At 40.5% G+C, this 24,214-nt stretch overlaps 1 protein-coding gene and 1 long non-coding RNA gene across 2 annotated transcripts in view; both read left to right on the plus strand.

Moving 5' to 3' along the window:
* The window catches only part of REEP5 (receptor accessory protein 5), a 43,286-nt gene extending 24,207 nt beyond the window's left edge, over window positions 1–19,079 (plus strand). The window contains exons 3-5 of the mRNA XM_036846487.1: window positions 790–928; window positions 11,238–11,406; window positions 16,663–19,079. Of these exons, the coding sequence (XP_036702382.1) occupies window positions 790–928; window positions 11,238–11,406; window positions 16,663–16,712 (358 nt within the window). The 3' untranslated portion in view covers window positions 16,713–19,079. The remainder of the gene's footprint in view (window positions 1–789; window positions 929–11,237; window positions 11,407–16,662) is intronic.
* LOC118892190 lies at window positions 12,355–15,267 on the plus strand. The gene is made up of 2 exons (XR_005019253.1): window positions 12,355–12,486; window positions 12,866–15,267. It is a non-coding gene; the product is annotated as an uncharacterized LOC118892190 (long non-coding RNA).
* Window positions 19,080–24,214: the final 5,135 nt, after the last annotated feature.

Consider the following 24,214-nt stretch of genomic DNA (forward strand, 5'->3'; position numbering starts at 1 on the left):
AGTCCAGCTCAGGTACGATAAGTATCCAGGCATGTATCAGGATAGGATAAAAAATTATGGAATTGAGGTTTAGAATGAAGGGATTCCCAGGACTGGAAGAAATTCCTGTGATGCAGAAGTAAAAGAAGGTTATTTTAAATTTAGTTCTATTCATTTACAGAGTGAATTTTGTTTAAGCATTAGTAGATACTGAGAAAGTCATATTATTAACCGATAAGAGGAGGAAAGGCCACAGCCTGAGGATCACATAATGTCAGTCGAAACCAAATGGACACCATGATGTTTGTTTTCACCTCTTTGTAATGAAGTGTGTTGTGAACTTTGGACAGTGCCTAAACTATATTCCAGAAAGTCTTTTATGGAATGCCTACTCACCATGATGTACTTCAGTTATTAAAAGTGCATAAGAACTGAGTTACATGAGTGAATTATTGATATATCCCTAGTGGCAGGACCCCACTTGAGAGTGGGGATTACTCTAGTTCGCAGTCATTGGTGGTGTTTCCTGGAGCCTTGGTGGAGACTCAAGCAGAGTGGAGATCCAGGGGACAACTGGTGCTGGTTTCTCTGGTAACCAGAGAACTGGTAACAGGTAGTTATAATGGCTTGTCCTGACATCTCTACATTGCTGCCTGTTTTCATATTGTACTTTTGCATCTAGTGACATGATGCATGCATTTGCCTGAGTTTCTCAGTTGGTGTTGGAGGGCAGCTGTGAAAGTATAATGTTTGAAAATGTCTCATTGAGATCTTACTACATGATACCCTTGCTTTTGTGTTGCCTTTCAGAATTAAAGCGATAGAGAGTCCAAACAAAGAAGATGATACCCAGTGGCTGACCTACTGGGTAGTGTATGGTGTGTTCAGCATTGCCGAATTCTTCTCTGACCTCTTCCTGTCATGGTTCCCCTTCTACTACATGCTGAAGGTACGTTGGCTTTCCTGAACTGCCGTCTTCTTCCATCTGTGTTTTTGCTTTGCTCCCTACCCCTGAAATAAACTCCATCTCAGGACCTATATACAAGGAATAGGAACAGATGCTTGAATGTTGGACATCTGTGGCTCTGCCTCAGATTAATAAACAGGAAGACAGGATTCAACATGTCTAACTTATTTTGTATATTGTCTTGGAAACAGCCAAAGCAATTTTGTCTTTACAATGTGTTTGATAATAATAAAAGATGGAAATACTGTGAACTAGCTCAAGCATTGCTCTTTGCCAAGATCCTATCTTCATGCTCTGTTGTCTGTGTTTGATGCGTCAACATTGTAAATGTTACCAAGTCATCAATTATTCACAGTGGTGTGCTGGAGTCATTATTTCTGGAATAAAATACTTATTAATAGGTTTGGAAAAAGCAGATGTGAAACGGGCTCTCTGAGGAAGTCATTTTAATAACTCTGGCAGGTGCAGTAGTCTGGGATCAGCCCTGCCACACCTTGTGTTTGCCAGAGAACTCGCCTCGGCTACTACTGTGTGAGGAAAGGGAGTAGGACGTTGAACTCGTCCCTAATGGCACCTGTATCAACTCCAGCCTTGGCCTCCAAGGCAAATGACGATGAAAAGGTTGCATCTTCTGATAGATAGAGTGGTTGGTTCTTTTTCTCTGAATGGGATGGACTGTCTTCAGTTGATTCCTCAGGTGTCTTCCGCGGAAGAGGCTTGCTTCTGGTTAGTTGCATAGGATGTAAATAGTTCCTCAGCTTCACCGACCCAGACTTCCCAAGCTGCCGAGGGTGGTGAGTCCAGCTCTTATGAATTCTGGGTCTTCTTCTTTTCCCTCATACTCTTATGTATTTGCTTTAGTAAGAGTTACACATGACATAGTTTAAAGACTCAAATAGCTCTGGAAGAGTTTTGAAGATCTGCACTCCTGCCCCTTATATTGCCCTTCCTTAAAAGCAGCCGCTGTCCCTTCATTTATGACAGATTATTTTGTCATTTACCCCTGTTTCTAAATAATATCCTTGTTTAGTTACCTTTTAATTTTTATGTTTTACACGTTAGCTCTTTTATTTATTTATTTATTTATTTGACTGGGCCAGGTCTTAGTTGCGGCATATCTGCAGGATCTAGTTTCCTGACAAGGGATAGAACCTGGGCCCCCTGCATTGGGAGCACGGAGTTTTAACCACTGGACCACCAGGGAAGTCCCTACACATTAGCCCTTGATTCCCACCAGAAGATAAGGATTTGGCTTTCTTTCCTCCTTCCTCCCTGCCACACATGCAGGCTTGATAATAATAAAAGATGTCCCCATCTTCCGCAGGGATAATTTTGGTTAGAAAAGGCTTCACTGCTTTTATTATTATGACTTGTTAAGCACTGTTTAGTTGGGCCATATAGTATATATATAATGTACATGCAGTGTTAACTGCAGTGTTTTAGTTTCCCCGGAATCAATAATTGTTTCCTTATTTCTATATTTAGGCCTATTTTGAGTGTCCTTGTTGTTTTAATTTGTCCTAGTGTCTACATTTCTATTAACTTGCTTTTTAAATTTTCTATCTAAAGAAATGTAGTTACAGGAAATTAGACAGCGGAAGCTCTGTCATCCTTTGGTCTCCTTCCCCACAGCCGCCACCACGTTGATATTACCTTGATTTTTAATTCTTGGTAATTATGGATATATTTTTTCTTTTCCTCTGGCCTTACCTATTTTTCAAACATATTTATTTGTATTTTCCTTCTTTCTGGGAGATTTTCTCAATCCAATCTTCCAATTTTCAGTTTTGTTCCATTCTGCTGTTTATGCCATACATTGTGTTCTTATTTCAGCTGTTATATTTTTCATACCTAGTAGTTTTGCTTGGCTCTTCCCTATGTTTTCTTGTTCTTCTTTCATGTCGCTGTATTTCTTTTAGTATAGCTGTTTTTAAATTCTTGGTCGTTCACTTCTAAAATTTCTGCTGCTGATAGAATCTGTAGTTGATTGTGTTGTCTCTGTTTTGAACTGGTTGTACTTTTCAAATACCTTGTTATTTTGGCCTGTAAGTTCCTTCTCCTCCAGGAGTATCAGCTATTCCATCGGGTGTTAGAATGGAGGAGGCCACACCCTGATCCATGCTAGTCCATAAGCTCGGGGCAGGGGTGTGTGAGTCCTAGGGTGGGGACTCCCAGGCAGCAGAAGAGCCACAGGTGATTACCCTTCCCCCACTAAACAGCTCCTCAGGTGCAGGTGTCACCCTTTCCTCCCCAGGCAGCTGCTCCTAAGTTGGAATTCACAGCTCTAGGGGTTGGAGCAGGAGGGCTTGAGGAGGAACTGCCCTGGCTACTTAGTCCGTAGCTGTTCTCCCCAGTGCCTCACAGGGCAGGGCTTCTATGCCAAAACCTCTGTTTTAGAAAAAGTATAGGAGAATGTTTTTTAACTTGGAGGTATAGAAACTAGAAAGAAATTTCTATATGACAATGGGCAGTATAAGCAAAGATAAAATCATGACAGACTAGGAGGATGTATTTACAACACTTACACCAGGTAAGGAATTAATATCCAGAATATATAAAAACATTTACAAGTAAGAAGAAAAGGAGAAAAATGAACAAAGGTTATAAATAGACATTTCACAGAAGAGAAAAAAATATGAGTAGTCAGTGATCTGGGAAATGTGAGTTAAAATAGTGAAATACCATATTACATTTAAATACCTGCTCGTTACATTGGCAGGTATTTAAAAGGTTGAGAATATCTGGTATTGGTGAATATATTGGGAAATGGATGTGTGGTGGTAATGCTATAAATTGGAATAGCCTTTTTAAAGGAGGTTCTGACAGTTTCTTATCAAGATGAAAAATGATACTCTAGCAATTCTAAGTATCCATCCTAAGGAAATATTTACCACACATAAAAGAGCTGCATAAGGACATTTTTTGCAGCATTTTTGGTTATAAATAAAAATTATAAAAAAAAAAAAACCCTGCAGGATCCGTCAACTGATAAATGCTTAAATGAATTAATAGTACATCCATACAAGTTAAATGAAATGAAACGGTCCATTTGTAGAGATATAGAAATTTTGCATAATTCATTAATTATAAAAAATTATAGAATATTACAGTATGAAACCACTTATGGTTAAAAAAAAGAAAAGCTAAATAGTTTAAAAGCTTAAATGAAAACATGGATATTCTCTTAATTTTGAATGCTGTTACCACAGAACGCCTTTAACATAGCTGAAAATTTTTCCTTCAAAACAAATGGGAAAAAAATTGGTCTGTGGGAAGATTTAAGATTCCAGAGATTGCTGGATTTTTCGTGTGCTTTTGTTATCCAAAGATATTTAGCACTTATAAAAATAATTTTATAATCTTTAATTTGAATGTCCATATTTTAAACTTAAAATATTTTTGAACCCCTTAATAAGATCCATCTAACGGCAGTGACATCACATTGCGGTCTCTAACAGAAGGAAACTGGGCTTTTGCCTTGGGCCCCACTGCTTGCCCTGAACAGTATCCCGTCCGCAGAACCACTCACACCAGTATCTGACCTCAGACTTCCGAAACACAAGCCCGACTTCAGCCTGCTCCTGATCGCCTCTGCTAATGGGAGGCCCCTTGAGGTAGAAAGTATCCAGAATAAAAGATAATCACCAAGTCATTTATATTTGATTTTGAAATACATTACAAAAATTGCTTTGCAACAAATTTTCCTCCCTAACAGTAAAACAAATGCACATCCATTTAGTAGTGAGCGTCCAGCTGTTTGATGTCACAGCGTCCAGAATGAGAGAGTGAATTTACCGCATATGTTCCAAATAGATAATATACTTGAGATGATTAAAAATTGATTATGCTGTCAATAAAAATGCTTTCTTCCTGCATTAGTGGCGTATTCTGAGTGGCTTCAGTGAACTGACTGAGAAAAGGTCTCTGAATTGCAGAGTGTGTAGGAGAATATCCCATTTTAAGGACTAGCATAGATCTTACCTGCGCCATTGCTACAATCACAAGGTGATTGTGTGGGAGGATGAAAAGGAGACCTGCAACTAAGGCCATGTTTACTATTTTATCTTTTGCAGAATTAGTATTGTTGGCCTTTTCCCCCCATTTTTCTAAAGCAGCCTGTAAGATTGCAGGAATATAAGAGGAACCAATGATTAGGCGTCAAGGGTTAGTCGAGAAGATACTGTTCAATGTATTGAGCTAGAAAAAGTGGATCCTGCCTGTTCAGAGCTTTGCTCTGAGGTCCATCTTTGAACAGAAGGTTTAAAAATAAATGTATTTATTTAAAAATAAATTTTTTCTCTGATTGTGAAAGTAGTGTATTTCTTTATTCAGCAGATATTTATTTAGAACCTCTATGTGCCAGAATCTGTTCTAGGTCAGGGGGATTTTGGTGAATAAAACAAAATCCCTGCTGTCATACTGTTTGCATTTGTGTTGTGTGTGTGTGCATGTGTGTTGGGGCATGTTTTAGATAGGGAAGAAAATAGTATTTGGAAGACTACCACTGTTATCATCTTAGGGTAGTCTTCCTTTTTTTTTTTTAATGTGCAGATAAATTGCTTGATGTAAGACAATTGTTATTGTCTTAACCATCGATGTATGGTTGAAACCATATATATCAGGGGTCCCCAACCCCCAGGCCGTGGACCAGTACCAGTCCGTGGCCTGTTGGGAACCGGGCCACAGAGCAGGAGGTGAGCGGCGGGCAAGCAGGCAAAGCTTCATCTGCCGCTCCCCGTCGCTTGCATCATCACCTGAACCATCCCCCCGCCCCCCCCCGCAGAAAAATCATTGTCTTCCACGAAACTGGTCCCTGGTGCCCAAAAGGTTGGGGACCGCTGATATATATGATATATGATTCTATAACTCACTTTTTTTCAATTAACACAATATTATGAGTATTTTCTCGTTCAATATTCTTTGACATAAATGTCTAATCCATTATAGACAATAACTTATTCATTCCCCAGTTAATAGACATTTAGGACATTTACCTTGCTATTTTAACTAATGCTACAATGAATATCTTTGCACCTCATCTTTACTCTCATTTGAATCATCTTCTAGATTTATTTTTAAAACAAGGTTGAATAAACTTTGGCAAGTTGAAGTCCTGATCCAGACCGTCACCTGTATTGTTTCACCCATTGACAGAGAGCATAACATTTCTCTTCTTAACTTTGTAGGAGGCAAAAAAGATAGAAAAATCTTCCCCTTCCCATGTTCGTTTTTACCTTTCATTTGTGCATGCTGAGCAGTCTGTTTTAACTTTAGCCCATGACTATTCTCGTGGCTATGTTGCAAAGGCTTCCCAAGGCTTCTGTTTCTGATCAAGTGATTGCAGCATACCAGGAAGTCAGTGTTGACATACATTTTTTCTGACATTAACTCTCAGTTCTCACCAGGCTAGTCCCAAACCGTGCATATTAAGTGTATCCCTACCTTGGAAATACCTCTTCTAGGGGAAAATTAAGTAGTGACAGCATTAGAATCATAGACAGAATTATCTGGCCTGTTGTAATTTGTAATTTAAGGATTTAGTGTGTCCGTGCTAATAGTGCCGAGAGTTGAGTTGAAATGGCATGCCTGGACTCTTTGTCTGAGTGGGCTTGTGTTTGCTGTTGGAAGTATCGTCAGCGGGCACTTTGAGGGCAGCTTGATTAAAAGGATGGCCAGATCTGTGTAGCTCAGGGTATTCCTCGGCTGTAGAGTAGTTACATAGATTAAGAAAAGGGAGTTGTAAAAGCTGGTGGCTGAATATCACCTTGAGAGTTGAATAGTAATTAACTTTATTTTTAATACAAGAAAGTTACTTCATATGAGAACTGGAAAATGCTCACGATGTAGGTAAAGAGCAGTAATTATTTTATTGTCTCAAGACGATAGCTAGAGGGTACCAGAAAGAACTAACTGAACAGCCTGGAGAATAGCCTATAAAGTTAATCACATTGCAGAGGTACAGAAATGTAGACTGTTGGCTCTGGTCCTGTCTGGTAGCCATGCTTAATTCATCCAGAAAAGGTGAATGAATCAGCTTTTCTGGGTTGCTGAAGGGCTGTTACCTGCATAGGCAGGTAATATTTCAGAGATTTTTCAACAACAGTAAGAACTGTAGGATGTGGTAATACTACTACTATCTTGTACGTTTTTTAATTTGTGACTTTCCTAAAAATCCTGCAGAAGAGAAAATCGACTCTTAGAGAGGTTGTTTGATTTACCTAAAGTCATAGAACAGATACCAACTCTCCTGGTTCTTAACCCAGTGAGTCATTTCTACTTCACCTTGAGGCCTGTGGGCATGTGTGTCTACATCAATAATCCATTCCTGACAATTAGATATTCTACGTAGGAATACGAGCCAGGAGACTATTTCTTACAATTTTAAATAGTAACAATTAAAATGTATTACATGTCAATTTAAAACTCCATGCCAATTTCCTAAATATTAATACAGCAAGATGCCCCTGTATAAATAACAAATATATTGGATGTTAGATGCTAAAAACTAAATCCAAATAGTTCCTGCTCTCCAAATAGTTAATATAGTTGGTGGGAAACTATTGCTTTGTTTGCAGTAAGTAGTACATGGCACATCCCCTTGGACACTGCATTCTCTTCAAAATGTCCACACAGAATTCCGATGTTCTGTCAAGCATGTAACTTTTCCTTTTCCTGTATATCATTTTGTCTAAATTGTTTTATTAAGTTTTAGGTGTGTGTGTATGTATTAGCGTTACCTATATAAGCAGCCGATGGAGGGATTTCCCTGGTGGTCCAGCGGTTAAGACTCCACGCTTCCACTGCAGGGGGCGCGGGTTCCATCCCTGGTTGGGGAACTAAGATCCCGCATGCTTTGTGTGTGGCCGGAAAAGAAACCCCAAAAAAAACAAATGATGGAAAACATGAATGTTTGGATACTAAAAACCACAGGGAAATGTTAACTAGAGAGATGGTCTCTAGGGTCTGCCTGTTAATAACCTGGCTGTAAGCAGAGGACATTAAAGCTAAAGCCAGTGAAAACTGCAGTCACACTTAGTTCTGTGCTTCGGGTTAATGCAAATGTGTAGTTCAGAAAACCAGGTTTCTCTGGCGTATCTTCACAAGGATGGCTGGCCAAGCCCAGTGTGTGCTGGAGCAGAGTCACTTGGAAAACTAAAAGTAAATGTGGAGCTACACACACACACACTAAAGACTGAGGATATTTCAAGGAATTGGCTTCATTTAAGAGTTTGGACCTGTAACAGAAGGTCCTACTTGCCACTGTGTGTCTGTGCGGGCTCACTGGAGTTTTGGGTGGTTGCACGTACAGCTGTAGTGAGACTACGAGATGGCCAGTCTGAATCTTTGCCCTTCCCCTTCCTACTGCCATGCTTTCCCATCCTTTGCTTTCCTAAGTCTGAACATCCCATTTTCAGTAAATGAGTTTTGGAGTCTGTCGCACGTAAGGGGTGGGACAGGTAAAGAGAGGGCTGGCTTAAAATCATAACTTGGAGATTATGGCAATGAATTGCATTTGGCTGAATTCTCTGATATGGAAAGCAGGCAACTTTTTGGGAATACATGGAGAAAATTTTGTCTGTAGCTGTTAATAGTCACTGATTCTACTTATTATTTTATGTTGTTTTCTAATATAGTTTGGCTTGAATATTTACATTTTAAAATACATTGTTTTTTAATAAATTACTTTCACTTTGTTTTTTCTTTATATTCCAGTTAGAAGACTGTTTTGTTTTTTTTTTTGTAATTGTGTATGTAAGTATGTCATGACTTTGCATTTCATTTCAGGTAGTAAAAGGAGAGGTAAGAACAAAATAATTGTTTAAAAAGGGTGTATGTTGGTCCTGGGATTTGATTTTACCTGGCTTAAAGCTCTAATGAGGTAGCTTGTTACTGTTTCATGGATGTTGGTAGAAAACACAGTATTCTTGGGATAGGGACAGAGCCTTACTATGCTAGATGCTCCAAGTGTTTCTTATTTTCTTACAAAATCTGTATGAGGTAGATATTTTTAAATTTCTATTAATATTTTTTTTTATAGAGTCAAAACAGACTTAAGCAATTAGGTAACTTGCACAAGGTTTTCCCAGCTAGTGAGAAGACTGGAACCAGCTTTTCTGAGCCCAGTTCTCTTACCTCTATATACTGTAGTATACAATTCTCTTAGTCCCCAGTTTGTTGGGTGGAGAGATCTGTGTATATCTTTAGATCAAGATTTTAAATTTTGTGTATTTTGCTTTGTATTCTTACTGATTTCTAGTTTTTTGATATATCAATTTTTGATGGAAATGTTAAAAATCGATTGTGGATTTTGTCCATTTATCTATATAATTCTGACTTTCAAGTTTATACATTTCAAAGCTATATTGGAAGTGATATATAATTATAAAAATTAAAATTATATAATTGTAAATATAAAAAACACAAACCTATATATATTTACGTATTTCAAAGACATATAGGTTCAGGCAACTTGTTCTCCTTGACTAACTGTTTTCCTTCTTTATCACTGTTTACTTATTTTGCCTTATGTTTATGTACTATTAATATTACTATAATATATGAGCTAATTTGAGAGTTGGTATTTGTCAGATACATCTTTTTTCATCTCCTTATTTTCAGTGTTCCTAATTGGTTTTACCTCTGGTGTGTTTCTTATCAGAAGCATATAGCCATAGTTTGTTTTTTTAAAATCCAGTCTGGTAACCCCTGTCTTTTGAAAGCTCGCCCTCCGACCCTAATCTGTTTAGAACCTGCATTTTGTTTTGTATTTTGAGTGTCATAGAAGTTCAAAGTGTAATGTAAATTTCTCAGAGCCAACGTGGTACTGCTGGGGTGAGTTTTGGGCACAAATGTGTGCTTTTTTTTTTTTTTTTAAATTATTTATTTATTTATTTATTTATGGCTGTGTTGGGTCTTCGTTTCTGTGCGAGGGCTTTCTCCAGTTGTGGCGAGCGGGGGCCACTCTTCATCGCGGTGCGCGGGCCTTTCACTATCGCGGCCCCTCCCGTTGCGGAGCAGAGGCTCCAGACGCGCAGGCTCAGTAGTTGCGGCTCACGGGCCCAGCTGCTCCGTGGCATGTGGGATCTTCCCAGACCAGGGCCCCGAACCCGTGTCCCCTGCATCGGCAGGCAGACTCTCAACCACTGCGCCACCAGGGAAGCCCCAAATGTGTGCATTTTAACTCAAGCTCTCTGTCATTAGTAGTAGCCCCTTAGCAGGTTTGCATCTCTAGAGCAAACTTAAAAGACCATCTTAGAAAGGAACGTAGCTTCTTGATTATTTGAATACATTCTTTGGTTTGGAATAAAAGGACTATAGAAATAAATATATATGGCGTAAGAAGTTGAAAGGTTTTTACTTTAAGGAGGAGAAGTAAAAACTACAGATTTGGAATCTCAAGAAATGACTTCTGTTTTTTATAGAGTCACCTATGCTGTGTGGAATACAATATAGTTAGAAGCTTTTAAGCTGAAAGAACACAGTATGCTGTTTATCAAACATTCTAGGGAAATGAGCATATCATTCTGAATGTTCCCTTTTTTGCTCATTCATTACATTATAGCGGAATAAATTGCTTGGACAACTTAAAGTGCTGAGTTATTTATCATTTGAATAAACAGTAAAGGTTTTTTCAAAGTAAACATAGTGTGACAGTTCTTGTTGTGTAAGTGTTTAGGGTAGAACTCTTATCAATTTTTCATCTCAATAGCAAAGTAGAGCCATAAAGGAAGAGTTAAGAATAATATCTACGTTCAAGGTGAAAGATGATGAACAGCTGACTGTAAAGATTCCTTGAAGGCTAAGATCTACCCAAAACTGAGATCCCACTAAGGGAAGAATTCAAGAATGGCCAGGGTATTTTTTTCTATAACAGGATGAATAAAGGTGACAAACTTACTGAGGTAAGCCTGTTGAGAACAAGCCTCATAGATACCTACGTGGACAGGGTTTACACACGCAGATAAATACTATTTTTTTAATTGATTAAGAGTTATAATTAATAAAAGTCTCTTGTAACTCTCAACTAAAAAGTGGTCCAAGTTAGGAAGGAAGTTAAGCTGCTGGACTTGGTGTGTTTTGCCTTTCTTTTGTCAGTCTCAGCTTTTCCTTACTAGGTCATTATTTGTCATGTTTTTTCCATCTAAGAAAAGCGCACCTGTATCCTGCAGGAAACACTGGAAATGCTGTTGGGGCAAATAGCAGAGGCAGTGCCATCCCCAGAGTAGTGGTGGCAGCGTGTGTCGTCAGATGCCGCTGCCCTCTGTCACCATGCTGCCTCTCCTCTGTGCAGTGCGGCTTCCTGTTGTGGTGCATGGCTCCCAGCCCGGCCAACGGAGCGGACCTGCTCTACACGCGCATCATCCGTCCTTTCTTCCTGAAGCACGAGTCGCAGGTGGACAACGTGGTGAATGACTTGAAGGACAAAGCCAAAGAGACTGCAGATGCCATCTCTAAAGAAGGTATGGCTCGGGGACAGCTGATTCAGCGTGTGAGAGGACATGGGATATACTGAGCCCACATAACAAGCTTCCTCACTTCGTGTCCTATAACCTTCCCTCAGCCGTGTGCCAGGGCTAGTCTGGGATCTCTTTCCCAAGACTTTGCCTGTTGCCTTTACTTTTCCCGACATTCTTCTACCATGTCACATAAAACACATCATTCTGTCAGCACATTAGGAAAAATGACTTTCCTTTGGTGGGTAGAGATTTCAGAGAGTCATCTGTATTTATACACAAGTGCAGTCTCTTTACTTCATTTCAGGTTGAACTGCTTAATATGCTGTTCACACTGCTTTTGTTAGAGGGCCAAGAGAATGCCCTCTCTCTCAGCTCTCCTGATCCTTTCATTCAAATACTTATTTGTTGAGGTGCTTAATATGTGCCAAGCATGTTCATAGCACTGGGCATGAACCAGGGAACCAGACAGACCAATGGACCATAGTGAACTCATGAAGGTTACAATCTTGTTGAGAGAGAGAGAGAGAGACAATACCATTGAAAAGCAAGTTATATGGCATACTTAGCAGATGATACAGAGAAAAACTAAGCAGATAGAAATATAGGGAGTGCCAGGGGCTGAAGGGAAGGTTACAATTTTAAATAGAGTGATGTAGCAAATCCTCACAAAGAAGGCTCTACTGAGTCAAAGTTGAAAGTGTTAAGGGTAGGAACCATGGGGAAGAAAGCTCCAGATAGAAGAAATGGCATGTGCAAAAGCCGGGAGCGGGCAGAGTAGGATCGGTGGGGGGCGATCCAGAGGGAGAGTTGAAGGAGACAAGGTTAGAGAGGTTGGGGAGTGGAGCTGGAAGAGGACAGATCATATAATGCCCTCCAGGCTGTTGTAAGGGCTTTGGCTTTTATTCTGCGTGAGAGAGATGGGCGTGAGATGGGCGTGAGATGGGCGTGAGATGGGGTGCCACTGGAGAACTGTGAGCAAAGGAGCAACATGATTCGTCCTCTGTTGGAACAGGCTTATGCTGGCCACTGTGTTAGGAATAGACTGAAGGGGGACAAGAAGGAAATCAGGAGACCAGTTAAAAGGTTATTGCGGGGCTTCCCTGGTAGTGCAGTGGTTAAGAATCCGCCTGCCAATGCAGGGGACATGGGTTCGAGCCCTGGTCCAGGAAGATCCCACATGCCGCGGAGCAACTAAGCCCGTGTGCCACAACTACTGAGCCTGCACTCTAGAGCCTGTGAGCCACAACTACTGAGCGTGCTGCAACTACTGAAGCCCGCACGCCTAGAGCCTGTGCTCCGCAACAAGAGAAGCCACTGCAATGAGAAGCCCGCGCACCGCAACAAAGAGTAGCCCCTGCTCGCCACAACTAGAGAAAGCCTGCACTTAGCAACGAAGACCCAACGCAGCCAAAAATAAATAATAAAATAAAATAAATAAATTTATAAAAAAAAAAAAAAAAAGGTTATTGCGGTGATCTGGCTGAAGATGGTGGTGGTGGCTTGACTTGTTTGTAGTGGTAGCAGTAGGAGGTGAGAAGTCAGATCCTCGATATGTTCTGGAGTTAGAACCAGTAGGATTTGCTTATGGATCAGGCATGGAGTACGAGAGAGGAGTCAAGGACGAGGCCAAGCGTTTTCAGCCTGAACACATGGAAGGATAGGATTGCCACTGAGCTGGGGAAGACTGGGTGTTAACAGGTGTAGAGGGGAAAATAAGGAATTTAGTTCTGGACATACCTTTGTGTCTCCTGGGTACATGGAGAAGTCGGCACAGCCAGGTGGATATGGATGTTGAGAGTTCAGGAGACAGGGCAGGGCTAGGGATAGAAATTTGGTGGGGGTGTTACCCACATATGGACAGTATAATAAGCATGAGACTGGATGAGATCACAAGGGAGTGAGTGTAGTTAGAAAAGAGGAAGTCTGAGGCCTGGGCCCTGTGGCCACCAATATTTAGAGATTGAAGAAATGAGAAGCAACCAAAAAAGCAGACTGATAAGGACTGGCCAGTTGAGCAAGCAAGAAAACTCGAGACTGTGGTATCCTTGGGGCCAAGTGAAGACACTGTTTCAAAGAGGAGGGAGGGGTCCGTGGCCACATGGTGCAGATGGGTCAAGGAGGATAAGGGCTGAAAACTGACTCTTGGATTTAGCAGTGAGGAAGGCGCTAGTGGTCTTGACAAAACAGAGTTTGTGGGGTGGCGAGAGCAAAATCCTGATCAGAATGGATTTTATGGGAGGAAGGGCATGAGAGAACGTAGATGAGTCTTTTGAGAAGTTTCCCGCAGAGAGGAGTAGAAGAATGGGGCTGTAACTGGAGGAAGGTACTAGGGTCCTGAGGATGTTTATTTCTTTTTCTTAAGGTAGAAGAAACAAAGTACATTTGAAAATTAATAGGAATGATCCAGTAGAGAGCAAAAAAATGATAGGAGTGAGGAGGTGAATTGCTGGAGCTCTGTCCTGGAATAGACCAGAGGAGACAGTGTCTAGAGTACAAATAGAGGGATCGGTCGTAGGAGCGGGAACAGTTTAGAATTATAGGAGGGGAATCGGTGTTGATGGGTGAAGATGCTGGTAGCTGAGCGTATGTGATGGTGAGAGCTTACAGAAGTGATTTTCTCATCACTTCAAATTCCTCAGGAAACTAAGAAGAAAGAAGGTCAACTGAGAGAGGGTGGGGAAGGAGGTGATAGAAAGGGAAGATGGTATGAAATAGTTACTTAGGACGAGGGTCAGCAAGCTTTTTCCGTAACGGGTCAGATAATAAATACTTCAGCTTTTGCCGGCCGTCAGGTCTCTGTGGCATCTACTCAACCCTGCCATTGTTGCTTCACGCAACACGCAGCCAGAGGTGACACGGTGACCAGTGAGTGTGACTGTAGTGTGCTGGCCGCTCTAAGACGGGAGAGTGGATGGACTGGGTCAGTGTCGTGTGATCGCCAGGGGGCATTAGAGGCTCACTGGAGGTTTGTGTTCCTGAACTTACAGTGAGGCCGCGTAGTCTGCTTGTGTCTTCTTTTCCAGCCACATTTCCAGCTGCGTGGGTGCAGCTGTGGGATAGATGGAGAGCTGCGTCCGGGTTGACTTGGTTAAGTAGGAGCTCTGAAGGGGGATCTAATGAGTGGTTCATGTTCGATGGCAGAGGAGGGAAGTGAGGACAAAAGGGAAGTGAGGGACAGTGAAAGGGGCGATAGAATCGATGGACTATACAACCAGGTGGTGGGGGAAGAAGAACTCGGAGTCAGGAAAATAGAGGGAGCGGGCTGCAAAGATAGGAGGTGATGGTGGAGTGGGACGCTCGGCACTGAGACCAGAGAGGGGCAGCCATTACTGGTTGTGACAGTGAGGACGTGAGGTAGGCTGGAGCAGGTAGGGTGGAATGTCAAGGTTATTGGAGGGGAGGAACCAAGAGGCCAGGATACTGGAAGAATATCGTAATCACTGATAATTAAAGTAAGAGTAGTGCTAGAGAGTGATATTAAGTTTGGAGGTAAAATCTTAAAGAAATGAGGCAGCACAGCCCAAGGGTCAGCAGACTGGAAAAAGAAGGGCAAGTGGGAAAGATAATCTGATGACATGAGATTCTGAACATGGCCCTGAAGAACAAAGGACGCTTTCTGGACCTCCAGACCCAGTAGTACCAGGGTCATGGAAGGTAAAAACAGCCGACACTTGAGAAAGCAGTGTCCTTAGGGGACAGCCAGGTTTCTGTAAAAGCAACAAGGAGGTAAAGGACACATTCAGAGAAATGGATGAGGACAGAGGAGATCTCGCTAATGATGGGACTTAAATTCCAGAGGGCACAGTAAGGGTTTTAAAAAGTGGAGAATGGGCATAGAATTAGAGAATTAAAAAAAAAAAAAAAGTTCTACAATAATGAGAAAGTGGGAGACAAGAGGTGACCTGGCCCCTGGGGAAGGAAGATCCCCCAGACGGTCCCCCAGCAGCTGTGTGTCCCAGCAGTGGTGTGCTCTCCCCTCCCCCGCATCACAGGCCGTTCTCTCCCGACGCTTGCTCCTGGGCACATGGCTCCAGTCTCCTTCAGAATGTTTTTTACAGTTTCTTCACATCCTCCCACGTTGGGATCGCCAGTTCCTTTTAAGGAACAGTTCCTTAACTCCAGTTAAGAGATTTCTTAACTGTTCCTCCTTGCTCTTAGCCTAACCAGCAACCTCTGATGATGTCATTTCTGTCTAGTTTGCCCACATTTCTTAGTCTTTGATTCTCTCAGATCTCAGTACTCTGAAATCCGATTTTACTTTGATCCGATTTTACTTTGATACATTCCTAAACAGAGGTGTGAGAATGAAAATAAGTTAAGAGGAATTTAGGTGCTGACACATTTTAGACTTTTCTCCGAGTTTCTGGATTCTCCAAAAAGGACATTTTTGCAAAAGGCTAGTTAAGAGAGAAGCTGCAGTTTCTGTGTAAACTTTGTTCAGCAATTTTAATTGAGTGAAGGGAGAGCAGCTGTCAGGCAGCTGGTGAACAAGGAGGGTCTCCTTGGCTGGCATTCCCCTTGGGGCTCCATCAAGAACAGCTGCAGTTTGTGGAATCTCAGGAGGCCTGGAGGCTTCCAGAACACTCCCCGCTGCCCCATCACACATATCACACTCGTTCTTACAGCACATTCCAAGCCACTTGGTAATTAGGCAGGGTAGGTGGGGCTTAATCTCCCACAGATGTAAGAATATTTTCCTGATGAATGTAGCTTTGTGCCACGAACTTGAAGACTTACAGCAAACTCTTCCCATCATACAAGGAAATGGTGGCACAACGATAGAACATAAACATGCATATAAGTATTCCGTCATTTCTTGATTCGGGGAATGATGATTTTCTCTGATTTTTGTCACTAAGGCATAGACAGCCGACCCTGTTGTCATCAGATTGAGACATAGTGAAATTGTACAGGTGAGCGCCCAGACACAAAGGAGAATTTCTTGAATGTACAGGGGACACTATACGCTCAAGGAATCTCTACTTCTTGTGATACTTAAAGGACAGAGGGCAATGGCTTAGGTGACAGTCACTACAAGGGGGCTAGGCCAGACGACCTTCAGTAACTCTGCTCAGGTACTCAGGATTTGCCCTTGAAGAGGTCTCTTGTCCATTTCCGGGAAACTCTCCTAGCCCTGCCCACGAACCTCGGTATGTTCTCATCTGAGCATGAGTCATTCAAGTTGTTAATCTAGTAGCTACATTAGGCACAGAACCGCATTGCAAGTAGCTCTGATGTAATTTTCTTTCCTCCTAACAGCCAAGAAAGCTGCTGTGAATTTACTGGGTGAGGAAAAGAAGAGCACCTAAATCACTGACTGGATGAAACCTTTCTGCCCTCTCTGTACCTTCCTTTTAGAGCTTGATGTTATATTAGGAACTGTGGTATAATCATTTTAATAATGTTGCCTTGGAAACATTTTTGATATATTAAAAAAAGGAATGTGTAAGTTTTTTTGCTTACTTTTACTGTCTGTATACACAGGGAGCATTTAAATTTAATGTAATGGGCAGTGTCCAAGTTTTTGGAAAGTACATTTTGCCTCTGGGTAGGAAAAGACATAACGTCACCATCCTGCAGGAAATATAAACTTAAAATTATATATCCTACAGGCTTTGTACTTCAGTGGGCTCTCTCTGCATGCATTTTCTCTGTACTTTTAGGATACTCTATAACGGTCTACTTCATGTAAAGTACAATTTTGTATTCAATGTTTTTGATGTATTTGTGCATACACACGCATAGGGAAGTGTTACTGTCTGGGCATAATGCTCATGGGGAGCTCCTGCCGAAGGCTGAAGGTTCCACTGTGCTGGTGTGATCTGAATAATACTTCAGAAAAGCAATACACACGAGTAATGTTTCATATGAACAGTTAAGTGATAAATGAGGCTGAACTGGAGGTTGGCCTGGTGGTTTTCCTAACATTGTAGCAGCTGAATACAAAAACAGCTTTGTACAGCAGTCAGTTGAGTGATAAATGGGGAAATGTACACACACACACATCACAGCTCCCAGTTCTGTAGAACTACTAATATTGTCTTGTAGCTCTTTAAAAATTGGCTGATGAGCTTTCAATCTGTCTGTTTTTAACATGCTATAGTGGAAACCATCCCTGGTTTCACCTTCATAGCTGAATAATATGTTGGTTTAGTCTTGTTTCTTTTCCAGTCTTTTTAAAAGCAGTTAAGGAACCTCCGGAGGCTTGCCCACTTCTGATTACATGTACATTCTTGTTTTTATCATTAGCAACTACATGCTAATGATGACACCAGGCTCTAAGAGCAATTCTCGGAGAAGAAAGGAAGTGTGATATAACCCATAATCCAGTTGGCAGTGGTTAAGACAAACGGCCTTCACCTTCTTTCCCTGGCCTTTATGGTCAAACACCAGACGCTTCCCTAGTTTACAAATCAGAATCATTTGTAGTCCATTTACACGCCTTCACCTTTATGCGTTATTTTGATAAACTGCATACAACCTCATAGTTTAAGTACAGAACACAAAGTTAAAATTAATGTCACTAGCTTGATTAGCCACATAGCTTATAGGGACCTTGACAACTTGTCTGTACTACAGAATCTGAGCTTTGCACCAACCATACTGCTAGGATGCTTCTGAATTAGACTAAACTGACCAAAACAAGAGCCTAACAAAACTCAAATTAAATATCCAGGCCTGTAAAATATTTCTTAAAGCAAATAAAGGTGATTACGTCCCTTTTAGATAACAATTAGGTAAAATCATAATGATGTCTCATGAAATCATTTCTCATGAAATATCAAAGATATCAAAAATAGGGCATAATATCACCCTAATATTATAATAATATGGATAATATCACACCCAATATTATAATAATATTTTTGGGGGGGGGAATGTGATGATTAGGCATCTTATTAACCATACCTTAAAAAATAAAAACCTTTTAGAAAGCAAACAGAATTAGTTGTTATTGGAAGAAAATCAAGCCTTAGGTTAAAGATTTAAAAAAGTACCTCTAGGAGTATTTAAATCCCTTTCCCTGTAAATAAACTATGCTTTTCTTGGTGGCAGAAGAATGAAAATTAGCAACTTCTAGCTAATCAGAATATATAATCAGATTGTTAGTATACAAAATATGTAACTTTTAGTATACAAAGTATCAGGCAGGGTGGAGCATACAAGTTACTATTGCTCATATCTACTTACAGGCTAATACCAGTTTTAAAACTACTAAGAAAATTCTGAATGCAATTTTTTTTTTTTAATCCCTATAGCTTTATCCTACAGTGCATTCTGTAAGAAATTTTAGTTACTCTTTTTGGCAGTCAACGTGTACATATTAATGACAGGAGAACTTATGAGTTGAGCAATTCTGTCTCAGTTTAGTTTTCCCAAATAAGATACTGCCATGGCTAGAGTATTTGAAAAACTAATCGAGCCTGTGTCTAGCTATAAGACAAGCATTTGTTTATACATGAACACTATTTCGGGGATATGTAAAGGCAAAGAATTCCTACGACAATTCTTCTCCTACTTAAGAGCTTCTGATTGACAATTACTGCTACTCTGGGGAGTCTTGTACCTGCAGCCTGAAGAACATGAGCATAGCCTTTAAATAAGTTACCACCTATCCTGAAGATGTGATATAGTAAATGAAAATGGATGTAAATAAAATTCCGTTATCTCATTGAGCTGTTTTAGTTCATTTTATTTGATGGGGCTTAAAAGAAATCTAGAATAATTTAAGCAAAATCTTAAGTAAATACAGATAAGTGAACCTTAAACACTGCTGTTTATTGACCCCCATTCCTCACCTGGCCTGTAATTTTCCCCCGGTGGTAACTACCTGTCAGAGGAAAGACTTTCCCTAAAAACATATCAACCAAAAAAAGAGTTTCTACCAGTAATTAGCATTAGATGTAGAGGAAACCTAAACTACTCTTGACCTTTGAAATAACACAGGTTTGAACTGCACGGGTCCATTTACATACGGATTTTTTTCAATAAATACATACTACAGTACTACACGATCTGCGGTTGATTGAATATCCAGTTGCAAAACTGCAGCCCTGGAGAGCCGTTTGTTTGCAAAGTTATCACTGGATAGTTGACTGTGATAGCTGTCAGCTGTACTGCTTTCTACTGGCATAATGTATTACACACAGTCACATACAACTACTAGTTGGTGGTGTTATTGCATGTAAGTATATTTTGATGTAGTAAACACATATGTGCCTCCAAATCACTCTGTACTTTAAGAGACCAAGAAAAGAATTTGGGATTTTATTAAAAATACCTACTTCTGGAGGGCGTACTTTGGTCAGCTTCATCTCCTACATTTGCTTATTACCATGTCTGTATGTCTAGAATCATGGTGTTTTGAGTAATAGATACAATTCACATCCTTAGCCATCAAATATTACAGTTCTATATAATATAGCAGGAGAAAGTAAATATATTTGAGAATGACCTTATTTAAAAGTTTTTCTGGCTGCTTACTACAATATTAGCTTATAAAGTGTCTTTGTAAACACACACCTCAGAGAATTAAGAGCAATAAAGAGGTTATTTGGTCAAATCAGTGGTTCTCAAACTTGTGTGCATCAGGATTTCTTGGCCGGGGTTGCAGGAGCGGGAATTGGTAAAACAGATTGCTGGCCTCATCCCCAAAGTTTCTGATTCAGGAAGTCTGTGGTGGGGCTGAAAAATCTGCATTTCCAACAAGATCCGAGGTGATGCTAATGATCCAGGAATCACAATTTGACACAAAACCACTGGGTTACACTTAGTATACAGAGGTTTTCAGGCCTGGGCTGTGCATTACAATCATCTGAGCAGCTTTCAAAAAATACTGGTATCTGCCTCCACTACCAGAAATTCTAACATTAATCTACTATACACCCAGGTGCCAGTATTTTAAAACTCTTCAGGTGATTCAAATATGCAGCCAGGGTTGAGAATGTGAAATAAAATTCGTATTTATGGCAAGACAAGAAAAATTTAAACATAAAAATTCTTCTCTGTCCTTTGGTCTCCCCTCTCCCCCCAGTGTGCATTGTGTACCCACATTATGCATTGACCAAAGCTCCCCCCATCAGCAGGAATACCTGCTCAACCATAAATAGCAACATTCTCCTAGCATCAACAAGACAACTCCTTGAAAGATAACAGGCCTTCTTGAGCTTGTAAAGGTTCACGTGACCCACCACGATGACACTTAGATCTGGATTATGAAAACTGTCAAGTACAAACACATCATCTATCATACAGCCCTCTGTCTCAAAAAAAACCATATATAAATTGTGTCTTGACTTCTAATGGGCAGGACAATTCTCAGAGCTTTCTGAGATGCTCTTCCCAGGTTTGAGGATGCTCAATCCTCAAATTTGGCTTGAATAAAATTTTCCCGTTCTTTCTTAGATCGACTGATTAATTTTTTGCCAACAAGAACTACTGGTAGAGACTACTAGTAAGGTCAAGAATCCCAAGGTCTGGAGAGTTTGTCTTAGTTCATTAGTTCACCTGGTGTGTTAGTTTCCTATTGTTGCTGTAACATATTACCGCAAATTCAGTGGCTTAAAACAACACAGATGTATTAGCTTACAGTTCTGAAGGTCAGACATCCAAGAGGTTGGCAGGGCTGCATTACCTCTGGAGACTGTAGGGGAGAATCCATTTCCTTGCTGCTTTCAGCTTCTACGTGCTGCCTGCATTCCTCGGTTTGTGGCTACCTGGTACTCTGACTTCTGCTTCCCTTTTATAAGCAACTTTGTGATTACATTGGGCCCACCTGGATAATCCAGGATACTCTCTCCAGCTCAAGATCCTTAATCTCATATGCAAAGCCTTTTGCCATGTAAAGTAACATACTCACAGGTGGTTTTGTTTTGTTTTTGTTTTTGTTTTTGTGCGGGTGGCAAGTGGTAGGGAGAGCGGCCCATTCTGCCTACCCCACCTAGTCTCTCTTTGGGTACAGAAATTTCATTATAGTTACCCTCAATATCAAAATAACTGCAAAGAGCATCTTAATGTTGGGAGGAAACTAAAAAAAAAAGAGGGTTTAGGGAAGAACTATTCATATCCAAGTAAATACTGGAGGTTTATCGTCTGAAGATAGTAAGAAGATCTTTGGAGTAGGTGACACGGGCAGAGTTAAGGGAGGGAAGCTGCATTAAAAACAGGATTGAGCGACTAAATGCTGAGACCCATTAGCCCCACCCTGCCTTCTCCCACTAGGCTCCCAGATCTTTATCCTCCTGGAAGCTTCTTAGACTTCTCTCTGGGGAAGCACATCAGCCTAAGAGAAAACACCTCTGATCTTGGAAGTTTCCCCTAAAATGTCTCAGCCAGATATCCCTTTAGTGAAACTCACAGCCTGCAAGCCCTTCTTATGTGCTCAGAACTTCCAATCAACTTTTTTGGTCTTTCACTCTTAAAAAAAAAATTAAGGAAAACCACTTAAAACATGACAGGGATCTAAATAAAAACAATTTTTTAAAAAAGTGACTTGGAAGTAAAAGGATATAAACCATACCCTCTAAGAAATAAGAAATTACATCCATGAAATAAGAATAGAATGCTAGAAAAAGGAAACATTTAGATGACAAAAGAGCTTACAGAAGTTGAAAATAACAAGAAAAATGAAAAGTTCAATAGAAGGGTTGGAAGATAAAGCTGAGAAATTCTAGGAAACAGAACATAAAGACAAAGAAATGGAAATAAGAAGAAAAAAAGATAAGAAAATTTTAGGACTTGCCCAGCAGGTCCAATATTCAAATAAGGAATTCCAAGATCAGCTCTCCGGCTATAGGATGCCTGGATGCTCAGAGCCTGAGGTCGATGCCACAAGGACCCTGGGGGAAGAGGGGCTCTGTTCTCATCTTTCAATAAAGCTGTTGGTCTAATTTTTTAAAAAAAGCAATTCCAAGATCAGAAAGGGGAGAAAAATCATCAATGAAATTTTCAAGAAAATCTCCCAGAACTGAAGAACACAAGTCTCCATATTGAAAGGGTCCATTAGGTACCCAGTACAATAGACAAAAGGAGACCCACACAAAGCACACTATTGTGATATTTAAGAATACTGAGATCTGAGTTTCAGTAAGAAAAATGTGAGTCACGATAGATCATGAACTAGAATGGCTACAACAGAAGACCATGAAGCAATGCCCTTAGACTTCTGAAATAAAATGATTTCCAATTCTAGTTCTATACCCAGCCAAACAGTGTGAGGGTAGAATGATGACACTTTCAGATATGCAAAGTCTAAGAACATTTACCTCCCTTACATTTTTCCCAGGAAGATCCTGAAGATGGGCTACACAAAACAAAGAAGTAACTCAAGAAAGAATACATAACATGCAGAAATACAGGATATCCAAAAACAGCAAAGTAGTGAAGTGAGTCACACTCTGAATGATGGTTAAGAGAGAGCCCTGAGTGAAGCTGTGCACTGGGTGGAAAGGGTAACTAGTAGAGATTAGAGCCAGGTGAAAGGCTCCAGAAGAGACTTCTTTAAAAAGATGAAATTAATGAACTACTTGGGCTTCCCTGGTGGTGCAGTGGTTAAGAATCCGCCTGCCAATGCAGGGGACACGGGTTCGAGCCCTGGTCTGGGAAGATCCCACATGCCACGGAGCAGCTAAGCCCATGCACCACAACTACTGAGCCTGCACTCTAGAGCCCATGAGCCACAACTACTGAGCCTGCATGCCACAACTACTGAGCCCGTGCACCTAGAGCCCATGCTCCAAAACAAGAGAAGCCACTGCAATGAGAAGCCTGCTCACCACAACGAAGAGTAGCCCCTGCTCGCAGCAACTAGAGAAAGCTCGTGTGCAGCAACGAAGACCCAACGCAGCCAAAAATAAAAATAAAATAAATTAATAAAAAACAAAAAAAATAAACTATCTGATGTGAACAATCTATTTGTAAGGACGTTTTGACAACTGATAGTTTATGGCTGAGTTAGTGACAAATATTCAGAAAACTGAGCAAATAAAAGAAAAAAAATTAGCCCCAAAGAAATAAAAAATAACCATAGCATACTCAAGAGTGTTTCTGGAGATCAGCTGGGGATCTTCCTAAATGCATTCCAGTTCTGGGCTTGGGCCAGAGATTCTGCATTTTTCACAAGCTCCCAGGGGAGCCCAGTGCTGCTGGATCCCTGACCGTAATTTTGAACAGCAAAAGTACTACGTGGTTCAGCTATGAATGGAATACAGGATAATAATGTAAACTTTGAATAGTGATTAAAATTATAAAATACAGTGGTAGGAGGGAAGATGGGAAAGATGCATGCATGTGTTGGGGGTAAAGGAAGGAAAACGAAATCATCCTCTTCTACAGATGGAAGTTAATGCCTAAAATTGAAACTATTAAAACTGGCTGGCTCTTTAAATTATGTACAAGTATAATATTGATAACAATAAAGTCCTTAAAAAAAAAGGCAAAGGATGTGAACATAATTCACTGAAATAAATACAAATGACATTTCAACATATGAATAAATGCTCAATTTTGCTCATTATAAAAGAGTCTATTTTTCACTTGATTGGGAAAGAAGCAAAGTTAATTATTCACTGATTGCAGCAAGATGAAGAAACAGCAATATGTTACAGCAATAGTTGTGAAACCTTTTCTGACAATCCTATTGCCCCATAACTAAAAGAATTTTAGATTCTAGTCATCTTTCTGTAAGAAATCTTTTAAGTTGACTGCCCCAGTATCCACTCTCAACTACTCACTTCCTTGGCTGCGTCTACTATCAGGACTGAAACGCTGTATTTCACTTTGTGCCAGAGTTCTCGACAATGAAACTTAAGTG

This window comes from Balaenoptera musculus, chromosome 3 (genome assembly GCF_009873245.2).
Source record: "Balaenoptera musculus isolate JJ_BM4_2016_0621 chromosome 3, mBalMus1.pri.v3, whole genome shotgun sequence".
NCBI classification, from domain to species: domain Eukaryota; kingdom Metazoa; phylum Chordata; class Mammalia; order Artiodactyla; family Balaenopteridae; genus Balaenoptera; species Balaenoptera musculus.